The following is a 22,065-nucleotide window of genomic DNA, read 5'->3' as shown; positions in this document are numbered from 1 at the left end:
TATATAATATCTCAAATGCTTATGATCAATTTAAAGATGTCATGATTAAGCAAATATGAGAACAAAACAAAGAGATTAAATAAAAAGGCAAAACTCATATGCTTTTGAGATATAAAAGATTATGCTAAATCTTTTTTAATCCAGGAATTTAGGCAGTCTTTTCCAAATGTCTGTAAAACACACAAAGCTAACGTGTACATTACATGAATCAGCAGCACTGATCACACTTAAGAATGACAGAAATGCAGACTCTTAGACAGGAGCCAGGCAGAATCTGCATTTTCACAAGCCCAGGTGCTAAGCAGGTAGACTGAAGTTTGGAAAGCAATGATCTAGAAATAAATACATATACACATACATAGATGGAAAGAGATCCAACAAGAACCTCAGCTTGAAAATGTGCTTTTAAGAGAGGTATAAAGACCTTCATGTGGTTCAAAGAAACTGAAAATTTAAAAAGCATTTGAGAAGAATTTTTAAAAGATAATCATCCATATCAAAGGATGAAGGTGGGGTATGGAGGGGGAAGTAGTTATGAGAGAGGACCGGGTCTAAGCCCGCTTGCCTGCCACAGGCATCCTCAACGTCATACCAGGTCTGAACTTAAAAGCAGCTGCACAGACCTAAAGAACAGAAACACTGGGGGAGGAGGGAGGAAGGGTGAATTCGGAGATTGGGATTGACATACATAGGTCACCATGTGTAAAACAGACAGCTAGTGAGAGGCTGCTGTATAGCTTAGGGAGCTCAGCTCAGTGCTCTGTGATGACTGAGAGGGGTGGATGGGAGCAAGAAGGTCCACAAGGGAGGGGATATATGGATCCCCGGCTGCCGTCTATGGGGTCCCACAGAGTCGGATGTGACTGATGTGACTTAGCAGCAGCAGCAGCAGCTGACGCACTTCACTGTACAGCAGAAACTAACAAACTATTGTAAAGCAACTATATCCCAATTGTTTTTTTAAGTAGGTACTAGTCTCTGAAGCGACTTAGCAGCAGCAGCAGTCTCTCATAGAAATGGTTTACTTTATGTTGATGACATATTCATCAGTAACAGTGAAATTTCATTTTCTGTTCAACATGGAATACTATTAGCAAAAAATACTATTGTTTTTAAAAGAAAAATGCAAAGATTTTTAAAAATATAGAGGTGGAGGAAGCAACCTAAAAGACATCATTTCAATGGATATTTTAAATAGAAGATACCTATGGCAAACTACGGAGAAGGCAATGGCACCCCACTCCAGCACTCGTGCCTGGAAAATCCCATGGACGGAGGAGCCTGGTAGCCTGCGGTCCATGGGGTCGCTAAGAGTCGGACACGACTGAGCAACTTCACTTTCTTTTTTCACTTTCATGCATTGGAGAAGGCAATGGCAACCTACTCCAGCGCTCTTACCTGGAGAATCCCAGGGACAGCAGAGCCTGGTGGGCTGCCATCTATGGGTTTGCACAGAGTTGGACACAATTGAAGCAACTTAGCAGCAGCATGGCAAACTACAGTTGATAATTTCAGTCTGGACACTAAAGTCTTTATAACAGATTTCTTCTCAAATCTCAAATTCATTTTCTTTGGTTAAGTCAGTACATATCCCTATAAGAGTGGGTTCAAGTGTAAAACCTTATTTCTTTAACATAAATTCAATGATACAACAGCACCATTTTTTCCCTTTCAATAGAATAACAAGAATAACCTTCCTATTTTAAATGAGGTTTACCAAATGAAATCAGGTATACTAGTTTTTCACATCAGCTATAAGTAATTACCTCCCTCTAAAGGGCCTATTTCTGCAAATAAAAATGTCTTTTTGCCTGATTAAACTTCTTCATCATCGGAGAACTTTTCCTCTGCAAATTTGTAGTTGGGAAATTTGTCATTAGAAGCTTGCTTTGTCAAAATGAGCTCTTTTCAATTGTGCTTTGGGAAAGCAGTCCTGCAGTTAATTACTTGGAGGAGGAGAGAAACACCCTATTCTAAAAGAAGTACACTTGACAAAATATTTGGACCCAAGTATTCTACCTTAAGATATCTTTTACAATCCAAGGCAGGAGGCTCAGTATTTATAACACCTTTAAAAACCTGAAGATAGGAGGGCTGAGATGGACAAAAGATAGTGTAGAAAACAATGAGAAAGGTCCCCAAGGGGAACAGCACAGCTGTCAGCTTACCCCCCCTTTCCCAAATGGCTCTATAATGACAAGTGTCCCCTCCAAACTGTGAAAAGCAGTCAAGCCTAAAATGTAATCTCTACAGTCACCACCCAAGGCACCCCTGTGGAGGCCACAATTTGCAGGAATGTCACTTCAACATGCACTGATATTGTAAAGAGTCAGACTACTGACTTTTTAATCCAAAAGATATCCCAAAGAGAAAAGAAAGCATGGTAGATATGAGACAAGTCAGAAATTAACAAAGACAAGGTGTTTACTTACCCCCAAGTGTTTTCATTTATCTGCCTCGCTCAAAAACTACTTTTATGATCTTGGATTTATAATAAATACTGAATAACAATATGCATTATAATAATATTCTGAATATAGGCATATAACCCAGCTGAGAAAGCAAAGCGAAAACAAAAAACAAGGCTATGGCCTGCATCTTTTCAGTCCCTTTATAGAATACTTATAAGCAACTGAAAAAAAGAACACAAAATTCCAAAAGACCCAGCTGTAAAAATTTCACTAGCCTTATTCATCTTTCTTTAAAAAACAAAAACAAAAAAAAAAAGAAAGAAAGAAACACTGCATTTTGTAAAAAGCAAACTTGTGAACTGCATTTAAAATGAATACCCAAAGAATTCCAAATATGCAGGGTTCTATGGGCTGCCATTTTTTCCCACTGGATTTTTAAACAATGTTGAATCATGACTGTTTGAAATACTTCAGTGCCATCATTTAACAATGTTCAAAATGTCAAGAGCCATATTTTGCCCCAGTGGCCACTTTTCAGCAAATAACACATCCTTTGAAGTCAAAATACTCCTAAATGATGCCAAGTGAGAATTTCTAGGCTAGAACAGTCGAATTTTTCTACTTTTAAAGAAATCAATAATCCTTGGAATGACAAGTAGGAAAACAACACTTTCATCATCGAAAGTTGTGAATTTTTCAGTTTCAAATGTCAGTAAATTCCTTTACCCCACGGCAATATTTTTACACATTGTTTCCTAGTTAAACCATAATCATAAGCCTATAGTGAACTTTTTTTTTAACTTGATGCTCCTGAGGAATAATCACACATGGATCATAATAAATTCCACAGAAATAAAGGGCAATCATCCAAGACAAAGGGAAAGAAATACTTTATTTGGCCTCAACACCTACCACACAGCTGCTATTCCAAGGGCACTGATGTGTGTTTCATTTGACAAATATGTAATTTATCCAGTTTTCTTGACTAGAACTATATGCTGAGCCATGCTTCAGATCCGGCCTCACTCTGATATCACAAAATGCCCTGGCAAAGAAATCATAAAACAAAAGCTTAAACCAAATAATCAAAAGCAAATAGCATCTCCTCTGCGATGTTCTAAGGTACTTTTAAAACAAATACGTCAGCATCGCCCTCAAGCAATGGGATAAGTGTATACAGCCTTGGAATAAGTAAATGTATATAAAATTTCACTTATTTCCACAATAAAATGGAATCTAAAGGTGGAATTAGAATTTTCAATTCTATCTCTTTTCCAAATTAATCCTTTAGACATGAGCAAGTTCAAAATCTCTCTCCATCTCATCTCTAAAATAATCATTTCTAGTTACTCAAATTAACTGTATTTGATGAAATGCCCATAGGTAAGATAAACTACTTTTAAAACATGATAAAAACTTTTAATGTCGAATCTGGAAAATAAATCATTTCAGTGTTCCTACTTTCTTCAAATTTCTCCAGAGTAGATGGGCTTACTCAATTCTTTCCCACTTAACTATAAAGAAGAAAGGTCATGGATGAACCCAAAATGGTAATCCCAAAAAATCTCTAAAAGATTTAAACAAACAACTATACCTTTTATTCTAAGAAACCTTGAGTACCAGAGAAACTGACAAATACAATTGAAAAGTTAAATTGTCAGAGAGGAGAAGATCAATAGAAATTTGATAGTGCTGCATCTTGTTAGAATTAACTACCTGGAAAATACAGCCCAAATAATATCTGACACAAAAGTCTTCAATCCCTATGACTAGCCAGGCAAAATCCAGTTAATTCAAAGAGTTCAGCCGATGCAGACCTTCAAGGAAAACAACTGACATGGGCAACAGGAAGGAGCCATGTGGCAAAAGCATTCTAAAGCTTCCACGGGTACAAATAAGGTGCCAGTGAGCACTGAATCAAGAATAAATCCAGTTCAAACCATCTACCATGGATCCTCAGCACAGATGCTCTGGGAAAGAAGCCAACAGAAGCCCAGTGAAAGTTTAAAACGGTGAGTATCCATCAAAATAAATATGAGCCAATGCAATTGCAACTGTGCTAAAGGACAAGCTATCAGCATTTTTTTATGTCTATCATCAGACTCCCAGATTCAAACACTATACAAGCACCTGGAAAAGTACAGGAAAGGAAAGGACAGGCGGGTAGGGACGCTTACTGACAAGGGAAAACAGCTGTTGTTTGTCCCACGCACCATATACACGGGAAGCCCATGTCTAGTGGTGTTTATAATCAGTGAATTAATGAATGTAGCCCTTTATTGCTCAAAAACACGTACAGATCAAATCTTTAAAGAAACCATCAAGCGTTGTGCATAAGTCCACCTGTAATGATTCAAAATATTACGCCTTTCTCATCCCATGAAAAGCAGACGGATGTAGCTTCTGGGGATGGGCTCTCTACTCTTTTTCAGCTAGACTCTTAATGAAGACAGCTATTCATAGAGGGAAGGTCATTACATTCAGTAACCCACTTGTCCTTTCCATCAAGGCTGCCACACTCGTCAATTTTGTGAAGCCATTTAAGGAAGGACTCCAAGTTCATATAAGATTTAGCTTCCAACAGAGAATCAAAAACTTAAGAGATGAATATTAGTGTGTTAAAAGCATGTTGGGTGAGAATAATGAGGTTATAAGAAAGTAGGTTTGTCAGACACACATTTACCAGAGCACCTTAAGGGTAAACTTTGTCCTTTCCCAGTATTTTGAAGGTGCCGGGTTTAAACAAAACATACCCTTCACCTCTGATAAAGAGCTGCACCATCAAGGGCATTTTAAATAGGTGCTTTTAGCATGCTAAACAGCAACAAAGAGATTAGCAAGCCAAACTGCTCTTAACTCATGTTGGAATCCAAAAGGCTGAAGCTCTTTCAGAATTATAGCAGCAGGGAATTCAGTGTTACTACAGAGGTACATTAGCTTTGAAAAACTAAGTGCAGATGACAAGATGATGTAAACTGATAATATGCAATAATACAGGCAGCTCACCCCCCGCCTCTGCCAATACAGTACATTTATATGTGAAAGCAACTAAGAGACAGATGGCTGGCAAGAAATTTCCCTATGGCATTTGTGCGTGTCCGTTCAGTGCTTGTATTTGGGTCATTTGCTAGGATAAACCCCATGTGACAAGCTCAACAGAGGTAAGGCAAAGCAATCCATACAGGCTTCACTTAATTTTAATATACTGTTAAGAGATGTACTTGTTCAAACAGCAAAATGACTTTTTCCACATAGACGTGATTAAACAGTCAAAACTTAGCTAGAAAATAAAATGTCCTATAAAATATTTTATAAACTGTAAATTGTATCCACTGGCCTTTTTTTTTTTTTCAATACATTTTCAACTGGGAAAGAAATGAGAATGAAAAAACACTCTTGTACACACTGGCTTCTTCCAGTAAAGACCTGAAAAGACAACCTTAGATGCAAAGCAAACTTCTTTCTTATTTACTTTGATTTTATAGTAATTCTTTCTAAACATTCATTTACTAAATATCAGACACATCTTCAATGGTTGAACATACTACAATTTTAAGATAACAAACCCAGATTGGTCCAAGGCAAATTTACTAGAGAGAACATTTTACAGAGAAGTTAGAGGAACGGGTCATTTCACAAGAAATTCTTATACCCAGTCAAAAGCCCAAACTGATAATAACATTAAAAGATCAAGTAGAAAATCCAGTTTAATATCTTTAGAAAAAGAAATACATATATTAAAAAAAAAACTTGTGTGTATACTTTAAATCCTCTGTTTCTTCATTTAAATACTGTTAATGAAACTATGACATTCAGGAAAAAAATGAGTACTTTTAAACTGAGATTTACATTTACATCTAGATGAATAACTAAACTAGGAATGTGCTATTGAGAATTTGGGGTGGTTTTGATTTCAAGAGTAGAAATTCCTGTTGTAGAGTTGCTTCACCAAGTTTTACACAATTACTGCACACCAGTAACTAAGAAACCCAAAGACAATGTTAATGATCATGGTTGAGTTTAACAACTGCAGAATGAGCAATAAGAAAAATTTTTTTCAAAGCGGCCACATAGCCCATTTCCTACTTTCAGAAACTCAAAATTGTCTTTTTAAACTAATATGTTATTTTAGTCACATTAGAATAAAAAGATGAATTTGTGGCATTAACTTATTTACTTGTTATCTACTATAAAAAGCATGCCATCAATTAGAAGACATGTGCAAAATGAAATGAGAGTAGGAAACAGCAGTTATAGTTTTACTTTTGTTGCTTTGAAGTAAACTGACACCTCTGTTGGTGTTATCTTATGCAAAACATAACAGGACTTTTAAAGAGGATGAAGGGAAAGTGATGCAATGTTATCCTCAACAAATATGTCAGAGAGCAGAGAAATTTGGGTCAGCAAGTTTTCCCCACTAGCCTAAAATTAAATTTCTCCAGAAAATGAAACGGTCCTTCAAGAATTCACATGCAACATGACTTAAAATTTAGCAATGACTGTATATTTATAATTCCAATTATACTCTAACCACAAATTAAGATTCAATACAGTTATTACTAGATTGAAGGCAAGGGGAGAGGGGGAAGAAGCTGAAACCATATATGCTTTTTCATCAGATATGGTGAATTCCACTCTTCTACTATTTGTTTCATCACATTAGAGACATATTCTTAACTTTAGCACAGAAACACTTGTAAAATATTAAATTTTACCATAGGGAAATTGATTTTGCTAAAAGAAGGTTTCAGATTACCACTTAATTTCAACCAAGCTACATCAAACACTGAATGTAATTACATATATAGTTTATAAAGTAAACTTGATCACTATATTTAAAAGAAATGATAACTTGGAGAAGTACCACAGCAATAATGTTTAAGCTGAAGCAATAGAAAGCCCTCCTACAGTAAATGCCAGATTCGTCAGCTAAAATGCAGAGTCTTGATTTCACTAACCAAGTCGAGCATAAAAGTCATCTCTCCTTGAGCTGCTCTCTCACTCCCAGTACGGCTCTCTCCTTTGAAACCATATTTCACTACAGTTTTGGGGAGGGCTGGGAAAGCAGGGAAGCAGCAGAAACCACAGATGTAGTTTAAACAAGTTTCACACCTGAGTCCTTGTAGTCTGAAATGGAGTGGTGGAAATAAACACATTACCATCCTCCTACAATTTCCACTTGCCACTCCCAGCTTTGTTCCCCTTCTCACACCAGTGAGTTAGAGCAGTGGTCAGAAAGTCTACATGGAAAGTCACAATCTACAGCTCACCTTGGTACTGAACTACCTGAACATGCTATGCAGACACCGAGTAAGTTTCACGCTCCTAGTCATACGTACTTCATAATTTCTAGGATTCATAAAAACCAAGGGATACTGGTTAAGACTTCATACTCGGAAAAATATGTAATCACACACACAGTTCTGCTACTAGGAAAACTAGAGTCAAATACACTTTTCAAATTGTAGCTAACTATAATTTATATTTACAGGCCTTCAATATCATATTGGTATATATTATCTATATATCATCTATTGGGCATGCATCAACTACATGATATGGGCAAACTATCACATTGAATTCATCTATGTAGCTAGGTATGTCAGGAATTTTGACACTCCATTCAATCTATAGCAGGTAAAGAACTTACAACAATTGCCAACTATCAAAGCACAACTAATTTATCATCATACTTACACTCTGTCCAAGTTACAACACTAACACTTCTGACTCAGGAGTCAAGAACACAAAATAAACTTTAAGTCTACAGAGAAAAGTATATTCAAATGTAGTTGAGTTCCAGCCTTAATCTTTGTTGGATAGATTCTTCTGACTACTTTTTAAAGAACTGGACAGCAATAAAGAGTAACCACGCCAGTGATGCTTGATTTATCAGTGTTCTACAATAGTTACAGTATTACAGTGTTACTTCCTTATATAAGCTCTTAATTATTGGCTTAAATACTTACTCTTCAAACTGTCCCCAACAGTACCAATAACAGCCCAGATTCTCCCCTGAGCTCACTTTACTGAAAAGTCACCCAACTCTGGAAAGCAAGAGTTTTCTCTGCCAGTACCCTAGAAATAGCAGGTGCATAGTAACACAAAGTTGGAGGGAACAGAAGCAGCTCATATCACTCTTACACACAGACCATTTGTTTCTCAGAGCTTGCAGCATAATTGCCAAAGCCCGCATGCACATTGCTTGAAAGTTAAGGAAAAGTTTATGTCTACCAGAGGCTTTCTATCAACTAGTATCTGATAGACACTCACATAAAAGGCACTGAGAAGGGTCTGCTGGATGTTCTTGCATCTATTACCAGGGGATTTCGTAACAGACCAGGGTGTGAACCAAGATTTGGTGACTTAACGCTTACAACCAGGAACACGCTTTTAAGTGGGAGAGGGGGCACAGCAGAGGATATAGAATCAGGCTAATCACCATCTAGAGAAGATTCTACCTTCCTCTTCCCTGTCAACCACTTTGCTTAAGTTCACTCCCTGCCTCGCCCTGACCCTGGGGATCCATTCTCTTTCCATAACCCAGAGAGGCTGCTGAAAAGCTGTCAAAGTAAATCTGTGCTCACTTTTTGGATGGTTTAATTTCAATGGAGCATGAAACACCCCAGGACGGTTAATAAGTTTAGCCAGGCGTGCTGTTCTCCCCAATATATTTTAATTATGCATCTGTTTTCATTGTAACCAGATTAAGTCACCGGAAAGACACAAATTGGAATTTCCCCTAATGGAGCTTTTCATCAGTTTCTAAACACTAACAACGTTTAAAAAAATAGGTAGAGACACGAGGACAACTGTGACATTTCCCAGAAATCGATGCAGTTTCTTTGACAACACAGTTCAGGTCTCATTAGCCACCCAAACTAACCCAAATGCAGAAGACAACCTCAGTCTCTAGGGGCGTCTTCTTCCCCCAATTAGCACAAAAGAATCGCTAACTTCGAAAGTAAAACTCCCAAACAGAAATGAAGGCCCAGGCTTTTTATAAAGTAATACTCCATTGATTTGTGCGAGAGGCGGGGGCGCAGCACTGCCATGGCGCAAAGTAATGTACACCACGCGTCAAAAGGGAAAGTTGGAACAGTGCGATCTCTCCACTATTTGGGCAACTGTCAAATGTGTTTCAACCTCGGGAAATAAAAGTGTCCCATCAATAAAAGGAAACGTTACAGGGAAGATCAATCAGAGGGCAGGGAGCAGCTTCCTTCCAGCCCAGACGTAAAATCGCTCAATGTGCTTTTGTTGCACCAAGGAATACCTAAGAATTGTTTTTTAATGCGTTCATTAAACAGTTTCCCAAATTGCTGAGACTTCCGCTAAGAAACTTAAGCGTCTGCCAACAGTCTAGAAGCAAGGGAGAGGAACCTGCTGCAAAGTAAGAACCCAAACTCCCCCAGCCCGCCCTGTGCGCCCGCATCCCGAATGTTTGCTTTAGGTTCGGATGTTTACGCGTCTCCTAAGCCGTCAGGTGCAGGAATAGTCCCTCCAAGATGCACTTCCAGCCTTAAAGCGGGAAGCTTCAAAGCCACCACGGAGTCCCCAGGCAGCCCGTCACCCCTTCCTCTTACCCCTTACCTGTCATCATAGCAAAAATCCGCACTCAGGGTGTTGAGATACAAGGCGAGCCCCAGAGCGCTGCTCACCAACTCTGCAATCATCTCTCCACCGCCTTCCCTCCGGCTCGGCTCCCAGCGCGAGGGCAGCAGCGGCAACAAAAAACAGAAGCATCAATCCCCACCTTCTGCCGCTTTCTCCTCCCAGCTTCACTTTTCCCTCGCTTCCCCACCCTTCCTTCCTCTCTCGGGTCCTTCCAATCCACCGCTCTCCTCCTCCTCCTCGCCCGGCTCCGCAGCTCCTGCGTCCTCCCCGGGTGCGGGCTCACACCGCGCTCCCCATGCCCTGCGCCGGCGAGCGGCAAGCAGCGTTCGGGCTCCGCGTCCCCCGGCGGATGCACAAGGCTGGTCCTTCGCGCGGCTCGTAGCCGCCACCCTAACCCATGGCAGTGCGGGACGCCCTAGGTGCGGAGTGGGACTCGGAGAAGGTGGGAGAGTGCGGGGTAGGGGCAGAGGGACCGGACCGAGCCGGGCTCTGGGACCAGCTGGAGGAAGAGAGAGAGAGAGAAGGGCGGCTGGGAGGGACAAGGCAAACCGCCTCCCCTCGCCGCCTCGCGGGCGCACGGCTCCTATGCCGCTCGGGCAGACTCCGGCCGCCACAGCGGCTTGCAGCTCATTCACTCTTTATTAGCTCCCCTCCCGGCCCTAGCCCCTTATCCAGTGAAGTGAGAAGCGGTGGCTGGAGCCTCCAGAAGCTCCCGCGTGGGGTTCTCGGCGCTGTCCCCCCGCGCCTGCGTGGCCAACCCTCCATCCCCGGATCGCCCCGCCCCTTTCCCCACCCAGACCCACCCCCTAAGGTTCCGCCCACGTTACCCCCTAGGCTAGAGGCTCCTCCCACTCTCTCCCCGGGCGGGAGGCTCCGCCTTCCCACCTCCCGCCCTCCCCCCGTTTCGCTCACCTTCGATTTCAGTCTGGGAAGCCGCGGGGACCCAGGGGCGACGGCTGGAAAACAGCCCAAAGAGGTAGCTGGAGTGCGCCCTGGGCGCGGGAGAAATGAGACCGGGAGGACGCGGTCGCTAGCTCCGCTGCTGCCTGGCGGCGCCTGGCACCAGCAGGATCTCAACCCCGGGCGCTGCGTGTGCCAAGCGATGCCAGGCGTAAGTCCGGTCAGCTGGAGAGACTTCTGGGGACCGGGAGAGGAAGAACAGGTTTGGCTAGTGTTGCAGACTTGGTCGCCACGAACACACACGCAACGCGTCAGACACCCTCACTGTGCAGGAGCCGAAATGGGGTGGGTAGTGGGGGTTGGCGAGTTTGAGGGGGCATCTTAGGAGGGAGAGATTTCAGCTCCGAGCCGACCTTTGTCCCGAATGTCAATGGAGAGACGGGTGGGGAGGGAAATAGTCCCTCAGTTAGCTTAAAAAGAAAGGACCCCAACAGAGGACAAAAAGATTAGCACGCACCCAGGCGTACCCGCAGCTGCGGCGGCTTTTCGTGGTTTCAAGGGAACTGTCAGTCGGACTGGGAGAACGAACACAGAGAAGAGACGTCTTAACGACCCAGCACAGCGCTATGCTTAAACCTAGAAAGACTGGAAGCTAATGCCCTTTCCTTTCCGCCCGGATGCAGGACTGGATGGAAGGCATCCAACATGATGAAATATTGTGTAGAAGAATGGTCTGTGGAGAACGAGGTCTGGGTACTAAAGTTGCAGGACCGAAGAGGACCGTGGGCTGCCTGCCACACCTCTTCTCGACTTGGCCTTTCCGGCTGGATGAGCGGCTCCCTTGGACCACGAAGTACACTGCTGCAGCGCCCCCTGCTGCTTAGCAGCCGCAAAGCATAAAAAACTGACCCGGGGAGGCCGACTTCCCCTCTCCCCCGCCTCTCAAACCTAACCAGCACCTAACCAGCAAGTTCTCCAAAACGGCCTGGAGAAATTGACCACCCCCCACCACCCACATCCCCAGGATGTCTAACAGTGGCCTGAAAATCAAGTACCGTGGTTTGGGTGTCTGCAAAACAAAGCTCCATCTTTTCCTGAGTTCACGAGGAAATCGATGTAGACATAGATGAAACCATGAATATTCATTATATTGTGCCATGCTCGATGGTTCCATTTTTGTGCCTTGGGAAAAAAGTAAATGCACATAAGAGGGAATTGTATCTGTAAAGGTAGGGGCTGATCTTTACCTTTTTTTTTCTTTCTTTTTAACCTCATAACCTCTGCCCACTGTCAAAAAGTTTGACCCATCAAAGGCCCTCTCTGTCTCTCCATTGCACTTACCTGTTGATACTGGATCCTAGGACACTGGAAGAAGATCAAGCTTCTCTAGAATCAGATGCCTGAGTGTGAGTCCCTATTCTAGTGCTTCCCATCTGGGTGACCTTTAGCCAGTCACTTAACCTCTTTGTTCCTCAGTTTTCTCACCTATAAAACAGTGATGATAGTAATACCTCTCTCTGGGCACATAATTATGAAGATGAAAGTAGTCAACATATGTAAAGCCCTTATTACCTAAATTAAATATAAGTGGTAACTATTATTTATTATTATTATTACTCTCTCCAGGGTTCCCTGGTAGCTTATATGGTAAAAAATCTGCCTTCAGTGTAGAAGACCTGGGTTCCATCCCTGGGTCAGGAAGATTCCCTGGAGAAGGGAATGGCTACTCACTGCAGTATTCTTGCCTGGAGAACTCCATGGGCTAGAGGAGCCTGGCAGGCTACAGCTCATAGACTTGCAAAGAGTTGGACACCACTGAGTGACTAACACTTTCATTTTCATTCTCTCCAACTTCCTCTTATCCTTCAGGCTATCAACTACAACCCATACGTTTACCTGCGAAACACATCTCATCACAACCACACTGCTGCAGTCCTCATCCAAGCTACCCACGTTCCCATCGTGGACTAATGCAGAAGCTTTCCAAGCGGTCTCCTTGCTTCTGTAATTTCCACCGCTCCTCAGTTATAACTTCAGGTAATAAAGGATTCTTTTGAAACCCTATGAACTCCCTGCTTAGGGGAGAAAAAAAAATATTCAGTGACTTCTTGTTATACATGGAATAAAACCCCAATCCTTACCACAACCAGCCAAGCCTCCATCTGGCCCGGTGACTCTCCCCATCTCACTGTGCTCCAGTGCCCCAGCCACACAGACATCCTGTTCCTCTGGAATTTACACTTTACTTTCTCCCACATGGAATGCCTTCTACCCAGACCTTCTCCAGTTCCTTCTCAGCATTCAAGTCTTGGTTCAAATGTCATTGCCTAGAAAGGCTTTTCCAGCCCACACTTTAGGAAGTAGCCTCTCCACCAGCGATCCCTATCCCATCTGCCTGCATTAATTTCTTCATCGTAGGTGTATCTAGAATCAACACCAGAAGAGCAGCTCCAAGAAACCAGGGACCTTATCAGTCTTGTTTCCCATGTGATGCCTAGCACCTATAAATATCTGGACAATTAAAATGAAAAAAAAAATGACAAGAAATAAACAAGTAAATATGTTCAGCAGAAACTATAACAACTGAAAATACACAAACTTTAATCTTGAGAGAATAGGGCAAGCTGATTTGTTCTCAATGTTAGAGATAGTGAAAAATTAACAAAGGAGAGAGGGAGGAAGTAGGTTAAACCTTCTTAAGAATGCATCGACTCTGCAGGAAAGTGGGAGAGGTAGGAAGTCACAGACAGCCCTGTTCGATAATTAAGAGGACTCAGAGGAATGAGAGTATAAGAGCTTTGGGTTCAGCCTGCTAAAAGCTTGTAAGCATTTCCCAGAGCTGTCTCCATTTTCAAGACTCCAACAGTTTTAAAGGAACATTTGCTATACTCCTCCCTTGCCCCCTCCTTTTCTCCTCTCCCCATCTCCAGCTCCTCCGAATTAGAAGCACAGGACACTGTGAGAGATGCCACAGAGTGCCACATCTTGCCATCCCTGATGAATGAAAGGCTGGAAATCCAGCCGCTTTTAACACATTTTCCTTCTATAATTTAACGTGGGTCTCAGTATTCTTCCAGTGCATTAAGCCTTGGTCTCTTTCACCGCTTTCCAAGGGCTCAGAAGCAGCCGATGCTTGCATTTTCAACCTTCCTTAAACAACTTTGGGGAGAAATCAGATTAAAGATGTAAAGATGTCATCACTCTCCTTGGAGATCATTTCCAACCTGAGGACATTCCTTTTTAATTTATTAAGGTGTACTTACCCATTTTGAGATTGCTGCCTGAGTTCTGAAATATATATATATATATATATATATATATATATATATATATATTCTATTTAAAGTTGCTATTGCTCTTCACAGATGAAAGAAATTAAGCTGGCTGCCTTGAGTTTTCTACCTTAGATACAAGACTGGCCAAAAAAGTGCTAAGCCCTTATTTTCCCCAAGTAGTTTCCACACATCTGCTACCTCACCACTTCCTCAATGAATAATTTTTTATAGTTGCCCCGACCTACCCTGCGTTTGTTCTGTATTCCCAGTCCTTTGTTGTATAATTCATACCTCTGCAGTGCCAGTTCCCTGGGGTAAAGATTTCCTTATTTGCCTAAGACAGTTCTGGTTTATTGCGCAATACCATCTTCCCTTTGGGTGTTGCATAAATATTAACTAAAAATCCACATCTGGTCTTGGTCGTCATTTCTATTTGTCCTAATACAACTTCCCTTTGAACAATTCATTTGGAAGGTGTGCCAAGGGTGAAATGTGGCACATAAATTCTCCCGCTGCCTGGGATGCCTTTTAAAGCACCCACAGATTTGGTTATTTATGAACAGAAGATTTGCACCTCGTCCTTGCTCTCTCAATTCTAAAATTGTACCAGGCCAAAGTAATTACAATCTCCCATATGTTTTGTGAAAAGGTATCCAAGAATCTCCTGCTAAAATCTTAACAGATTGACTAGGAAGCAGAAAGGCACTAGCCCAGCAGGTGAAACTGCCTATTAAGGGAGGTCAGAACAGGGCTTTCTGCTGAGGGACTCCTAAGCTCTGGGCTTTACTCAGGAAATAACCCTGCGGGAGAAAAACAGCAAAGCGTGGGTGAAATGTGGGTCAGGGAGCTGAAAGAGGCACCCGGGCTGTTTGGGTAACTAATGACAGTCAATGCATTCGCTACACGTTACCTTTCCACGTTTCCAAGCATACCTTAAAATGCTACCCTGTAGATGCTACCAGTGTAACCACACTTTATCCCCACGCTTGCCATCTATTAGGAATGTAATTAGGAAGAAGCAGCAGTGGACAGAGATCCTGTCCCCCTCTGTCCCCAAGGGCAGTTAAGGACCAGCTGCTGCTAAAAGAATGATCACTTTAAGAATCTCCCAGTCTCCCAGCTTCCAGTTCAGAGACGTGGAGGTGGAGGAGGAGTGTAGAAATAACATGCTAATAACCAGATAGGGATAATTGCAGAGATGTTGAGGCTAATGATAGAATTCAAAAACTCAATCAAACAAACCAAGGACGGCCTCCTTCATAGAATCTCTCTGAAAGCTATTACATGCACTGGTATAAACAGTGATCAAAAATATTCTAACAGCTTGAAAATGGCACAGAATTTTGGGTAACAGTTTTGAAAAGACTCAGATTCCATATAATAAAAAAAAAAAAAAAGTAGAAAGAAGATTAGTTTTGATGTGGACCTTAGGTAAATTAACCAGTTATTCATGAATATTGCCTTGATGCTTAGCCCAACCTGAATGGACTCTTTAGAGCCAGTATCATCCAGTAAAACTTTGTACAAAGGTGGTTTAATACCTATGCTCCTCAATGTGGTAGCCATCAGCTATGTGTGGCTACTGAGCATATAAAGTACAGTGACTAAGGCATTAAACTTTAAGTTTTATTTAATTTTAATTAATTCAAATGTACACAGCAACATTGTCTAGTGGCTACTACGCTGGACAACACAATGATTTCCCTTAAAAGCTAGTTGCCTACTCCTCACAGTGGTCAAAGCTTTATTTAGCCTGACTCCTCTTGCTCTAATATCTCTACAGGCATGTGTGACCCGCTTTTATGAAACAGCTACGGGCCCTGAACACTTTTTAGGTATTAGGCATTTTGTGGAGCACAGTCTATGTTGTGATCTCATTTAATCCTCTCAAGAGCCCTGGGAGATAGGTACCTTTACCACCATATTTTACAGATAAGGAAATGAAGGTTGAGAAATTGTCCATAGTCTGACAGCCTCTAAGTGATGAATCTGACATTTGAAATGTATGTCTTTTAACTCCAAAATCTATTTGTTAACTCAGTGTAGTCTCTCATTAAAAAGGCCATATCTTTATTAGGATCTATTTCAGGAAAGGGAATTCCTGGCTATAGCCAAGGTGTTTTGATTAAATCCATATTTTCCCTCCTCTACTATCCCTCAAAAGATTCAGGATAAAACACTGTGGAAGTCTTTCCTTGTCTATCATTTTTGCTTGATTTTTCCCAAATCTGATATAGACACCTGCAAAGACCACACTCTAACGTGTGATAGAAACTCCCCCATAAAACGTACATGCATACCATATATTTTTAAGAATAAATGTATTCAAGCATGCATAGACTTTTTCCTAACATAATCCATACCATCTATGAGGAATAATTAAGATAAGCATAACCCAAAATTCAATACAATAATAAAAGTATTAATGAAAATAAAAATTTGGAAAACCAACTAAAGTATTTATCAAGTGACTTAATATTATTAATGTATTATAGCAATATATAATTACTATATAATGTTATGTTATTTTAATATAATTAATTTCATCAATATTGTATTATTGTATGATATTATATGAAATCACTCAGTCGTGTCTGACTCTTTGCAACCCCATGCACTATAGTCCCAGGCTCCTCCATCCATGGGATTTTCCAGGCAAGAGTACTGGAGTGGGTTGCATTTCCTTCTCCAATAATATTATATATCATATATAATTAATGTTATATAATAATATTAAGCCACTTGTATAAATGCTTTAGTTGGTTTTCCAAATGTTAAAGACGCTTTATTATGTTAAGAACACCACTATATATTTGCATGTCATAAAGCCTGTTAAATCCACTTATTATTCCTATTAAAATGATTAGATTCCTATTAAATAAGTGACAAAAATCAATTCATTTAAAACTTTTGCAATAAATTTAATTAAAGTTTATAACTTATTTAATAATTACCAGTGAATTCTACATTTATGGCCTTACGTATAGTCTTCCACTATCCTGTACTTTTCTTTCCAATACTCTTTATTCTTTTATCATTTTTTTCTTGTTCTTTTCATTCTGTTCTTTCATTTTTACATGTTTTGCTCCAAGAAAAGGATTGAAATTTCAATGCACAAAACAACAAATATCTTCACCCTCACATGTGTGAAGATCTTGCCCTGTGATATACAAACTAATCAGAAAAGAGGTTGTCTGCAATGGTAGATGTGAAGCTAAGGCATTTATTTTCTTGGCAATCAGTTCCAGAGAGTCAGTCCTTGGATTGAAATGAACAAATGATGTCAACATTAAATTCATCAGTTCCAAGCTGAACACCGATGGGAACCTGGATCAAGAGCCTCTCATTCCTCTGTACCACCTCCCTGAGTTAATCACATGCCAGTGCTGGGCTGGAAGGTTGTGATCCATTACCTTTGATAATTTTGGCCAAGTGTCTCCCCTGATTTATACTGCAAAGTGACACAGGCAGCTACTGAATCTGCTTCCTCTCAGGAGAGATGGGTTTTCATTTTCCAGAATTTTACATAAATGGAAGCTCAATGGAAATAACACTATGCACTTTTTCAGGGGTGAGAGTTGCCTTCTTTCACTGAGCATAATTATTTTGAAATTCTTCTATGTTTATGCATATTAATAGTTCATTTCTTTTCATCTCTTTCTCTGAGTAATATTCTATTTGTATGGCTATATTACCATGTGTTTTTTCATTGATCTGTTGATGAACAGAATTTGAATTGTTTCCAGTTTACAAACAAAGCTGCAGTCAACACTTATGAGAAAGCTCTATTTGAACATAAACTTTCATATATCTTGTTTAAATACTTAGGAGTGGGGTGGCTGAGTCATTTGGTAGTGTTTAATATTTTAAGAAACTGCCAGACTTATTCCAAGGTAGTTATAATATTTAACATTCCCATAAGCAGCTTATGAGAGTTCCAGTTATTCCACATCCTTGCCACATTTGAGGATCAGTCTTAATTTTAGACATCTAAGTGTATAGTAGTATCTCATTATATTTTTAATTTCCATTTCCGTAATACTAATGATGTTGAACATGTTTTCATATGCTTATTTTCAACCCATACATCTTTGGTGCTATATCTGTTCAAATCATTTCCCCCTCTTCCCCTCATCTCCCTTCTCCCCTGACTCCTCTTCCTCCCTCTCTTCTTCTACATTGTTGTTAGCTGCTTGAGCAACACCAGTTTATTAGCTTACAGTTTTGTAGTCCTAAGTCCAACATGGCTCAACTGCATTCTCAGTTCAAGATCTCATATGATGGAAATTTAGGGGTTTTAGATGCTTCCCTGGTGGCTCAACGGTAAAGAATCCTCTTGCCAATGCAAAAGATGAAGATTCGATCCCCCTGGAGAAGGAAATGGCAACCCACTCCAGGATTCTTGCCTGGAAAATCCCATGGACAGAGGGGCCTGGTGGGCTACAGTCCATGTGGTCACAGAGTTGGACACCACTCAGCAGCTAAACAACAAAGGGGTTTAGAGAGCTGGGCTCTCACCTGGAGGCTCTAGAGAATTCAACTTCCGAACTCATTCAGTTGTTGGCAGAATTCAGTTCTTTGCAGTTGTAGAACTGAGGTTTCCATTTCTTTGCCCCTTCAGTTTTGTTTGTTTGTTTTTGCTGTACCACGTGGCATGTGGTATCTTAGTTCCCCAACCAGGGATCAAATCTATGCACCCTGCAGTGAAAGTGTGGATACCTAACCACTGAACAACCAGGAAATTCTCTGCCTCTTAGCTTCTGGAGGCTGTCCTTTTCCTTCTCACAAGGACCCCTATGTTTGCCAACCATCAGCTATGTTTGAAGGCTTCCCTGGTGGCTCAGCAGCAAAGAATCTGCCTACAATGCAGGGGAGTTGGGTTGAATTCCTGGATCAGGGTGATCCCCTGGAGAAGAAGATGGCAACCCACTTCAGTATCCTTGCCAGGGAAATCCCATGGACAGAGAAGCCAGTTGGGCTACAACAACAAACGTTTTGGGTTTTGGGTTTGGGGTTGTTTTTTTGTTGTTGTTGTTGTTGTTTTCCCCTTTAAAACAATTGCATTGCTGTTTTCTTATTGGATTTTGAGAGTTCTTTATTTAAAACTAAAGTCCTGTGTAAGATAAGTAATTTGCAAACATTTCTCTCAGTTTGTGGCTTGTCAGTATTTTTCAAAGATCAGAAATTCTTAATTTTTATTAAATTCATCTTTTTCTTTGTTTTTTGACCTCATTTTTGACCCAAGAAATGTTTGCCTATTTTAAGGTCACAAAGATTTCTCCTGTTTTTCTCTGTAAGTATTATCATTCAGGGTTTTAGAATTAGGTCAATGATTCATTTTTACTTAATTTTTATATATGGATGAGGTATGACTCAAAGTTTGCTTCTGTTGGAGTTGGTTGGTTGGTTTTTTGTGTGTTTGTTTGCTTTTGGTCCTTGGATGTTCAGTTGTTCCAGCACAGTTTGTTAGACTTCCCTGGTGGCTCAGATGGTAAAGCGTCTGTCTACAATGTGGGAGACCTGGGTTCGATCCCTGGGTTGGGAAGATTCCCTAGAGAAGGAAATGGCAACCCACTCCAGTACTGTTGCCTTGAAAATCCCATGGACGGAGGAGCTTGGTGCAGGCTACTATCCATGGGGTCACAAAGAGTCAGGCACGACTGAGCGATTTCACTTTCACTTTCAGTTTGTTAAAAAGTCTGTTTCCCCACTGAATTGCCTTTGTATATTTGTTAACTGTTACATACTTGTTTAGTCGCTAAGTAGTGGCCAACTCTTCCGTGACCCCATAGACTGTAGCCCACCAGACTCCTTTGTCCATGGGATTTCCCAGGCAAGAATACTGGAGCAGGTTGCCATTTCCTTCTCCAGGGGATCTTCCCAACCCAGGGATTGAACCCCTGTCTTCTGCATTACAGGCAGATTCTCCACCACAGAACCACCCAGGGAAGCCCTAATTGAGGTATGGGTAGGTCTTTTTCTGGGTATATATTCTGTCCATTGATCCTTTTGTCTATTTTTATGCCAGTATCAAATTGCCTTGATTACTGAAGCTTTATAAGTCTTGAAATCGGGTAGTATAAAACAAATCTGTTCTTTTTTTTTTTTTTTAATAATTCCCTCAGTCAGTTCAGTTCAGTCACTCAGTCATGTCCTACTCTTTGTGACCCCATGAATTGCAGCACGTCAGGCCTCCCTGTCCATCACCAACTCCAGGAGTTCACCCAAACCCACATCCATCGAGTCGGTGATGCCATCCAGCCATCCCATCCTCTGTCGTCCCCTTCTGTTTAATTATAATAGTTTAAGCTGTATTTCTCTTTGCTATTTATTATAAGCCCTTATAATCTGGCTCTTATTTGCTTCTTCTTGATTTATTTATTAAGTATATTTATATGTAAGTATGTGAGTAGGTACATGCGGCATTTAGGTATTTAAATGTAATTGTATCTGTTTCCTGAGTGTATGAGAAGCAGAGTGAACAGTTATGACCTACAATAATAGTAGTAGAATGGGCAGTCACTATTAAGACATGCAGGTATCACTCCTCCTAACCAATATCCTTAAAATATTTGTTCAACGGGTATTTTTCTCTATGTTCAAAATGACAAACCTATTATATGCTTGGAAAATGACACAATACTATAACCTAGGTGGGATTATCACTCACATCTATACTGTCATTGGATTGCACTAATCACCAACATTCTGCCCTGGTGGCTGAGTGGTAAAGAGGTCGCCTGCAAAGCAGAAGACACAAGAGATGCATGTTTGATCCCTGGATCAGGAAGATCCCCTGGAGAAGAAAATGGCAACCCCCTCCAGTATTCTTGCCTAGGAAATCCCATGGACACCATAGGCAGAGGAGCCTGGTGGGCTGCCGTCCATGAAGTCTCAAAAGAGTCCAGCACAACTAAACAACGACAAAACAATTTAATGGATGTGGTTAAAAGGGTTTTTTTTTTGTTGTTGTTGTTGTTGTTTTCTTTTTAGCATTTAAATTCCCTGCCTCCTCTCATGCATTCATAGCAGCAAAACATTTCCCAATTTCCTGTGGTTCCTGTTCTAGCATCCGTTTTACTTTTTTGAGGCTTCAGAACAAGCACCTAAACTGTAGTTGTAAATCATTGGTTCTCAGCAAATAGCATAGATCATGTTCTATAGTCAGTTTTATCCCTCAGCTGATGGGAACTACAGACTTAAGTCTCAGGGTTATTGCATAGGCCCCCTACTTGCATGAGCAGGCTACAAAACTACTCAGTGGAGATGGGCTGATCCTGACCCAATGGGATTTCTGAGTTGCAATTCAAGGGAGTAATCATCTTTTTAGCTTGCCAGTTATGAAAGGAGTCAAACATGCACTCTATTTCCAATTTGTTTCAGTTGTAATTTTGTATCCCTAATGGATCAGAGTAGTGGGCAACTGCCTGGCTGACCCATCTTCTAACCTGGCTCTGGGTATGGGTGCCAATTCCATTGCTGACAATACACTACAAAAAGCCAGACATGGTAGCTGCCTACAGGTACACTTCTACCTTGTATGAATACTTTGTTTTCCCTTATCCCTCCTCCCCATCCCCTTTACTGTCTCTCTTACCTACTGCCAAATTAAACTGGGGTTCTGATGTAGGAACACAGAAGGGAAAAAAGGCGTTTATTTTGTGGTGTCTGTGCTTAGTCACAACCAACTCTTTGCGACCATATGGACTTTAGCCCACCAGGCTCCTCTGTCCAGGGAATTATCCAAGCAAGAATATGAGACAGGTTGCCATTTCCTCCTCCAGGGTATCTTCCTGACTCAGGGATCAAACATGGGTCTCCTGTGTCTCCTGCACTGCAGGTGGGTTCTTTACCTGCTGAGC

At 41.1% G+C, this 22,065-nt stretch overlaps 1 protein-coding gene and 1 long non-coding RNA gene across 3 annotated transcripts in view; both read right to left on the bottom strand.

The window, feature by feature from the left end:
* TMTC2 (transmembrane O-mannosyltransferase targeting cadherins 2) overlaps nucleotides 1-10,797 on the bottom strand; it is a 436,273-nt gene extending 425,476 nt beyond the window's left edge. For both annotated transcript variants that reach the window (XM_069584133.1, XM_069584134.1), the window contains exon 1: nucleotides 10,005-10,797. In XM_069584133.1, coding sequence (XP_069440234.1) covers nucleotides 10,005-10,087 — 83 coding nt within the window. In that variant the 5' untranslated portion in view covers nucleotides 10,088-10,797. The remainder of the gene's footprint in view (nucleotides 1-10,004) is intronic.
* A 135-nt stretch (nucleotides 10,798-10,932) lies between these two features.
* On the bottom strand, nucleotides 10,933-12,994 carry LOC138931498 (uncharacterized). The gene is made up of 3 exons (XR_011446586.1): nucleotides 12,825-12,994; nucleotides 11,984-12,110; nucleotides 10,933-11,165 (listed from the first exon to the last, which is right to left on the bottom strand). It is a non-coding gene; the product is annotated as an uncharacterized lncRNA (long non-coding RNA).
* Between the last annotated feature and the right edge of the window lie 9,071 nt (nucleotides 12,995-22,065).

This window comes from Ovis canadensis, chromosome 3, assembly GCF_042477335.2.
Source record: "Ovis canadensis isolate MfBH-ARS-UI-01 breed Bighorn chromosome 3, ARS-UI_OviCan_v2, whole genome shotgun sequence".
Classification (NCBI taxonomy): Eukaryota; Metazoa; Chordata; class Mammalia; order Artiodactyla; family Bovidae; genus Ovis; species Ovis canadensis.
The sequence above is the reverse complement of the archived record's forward strand: the minus strand, read 5'-3'. Positions and strand labels throughout refer to the sequence as shown.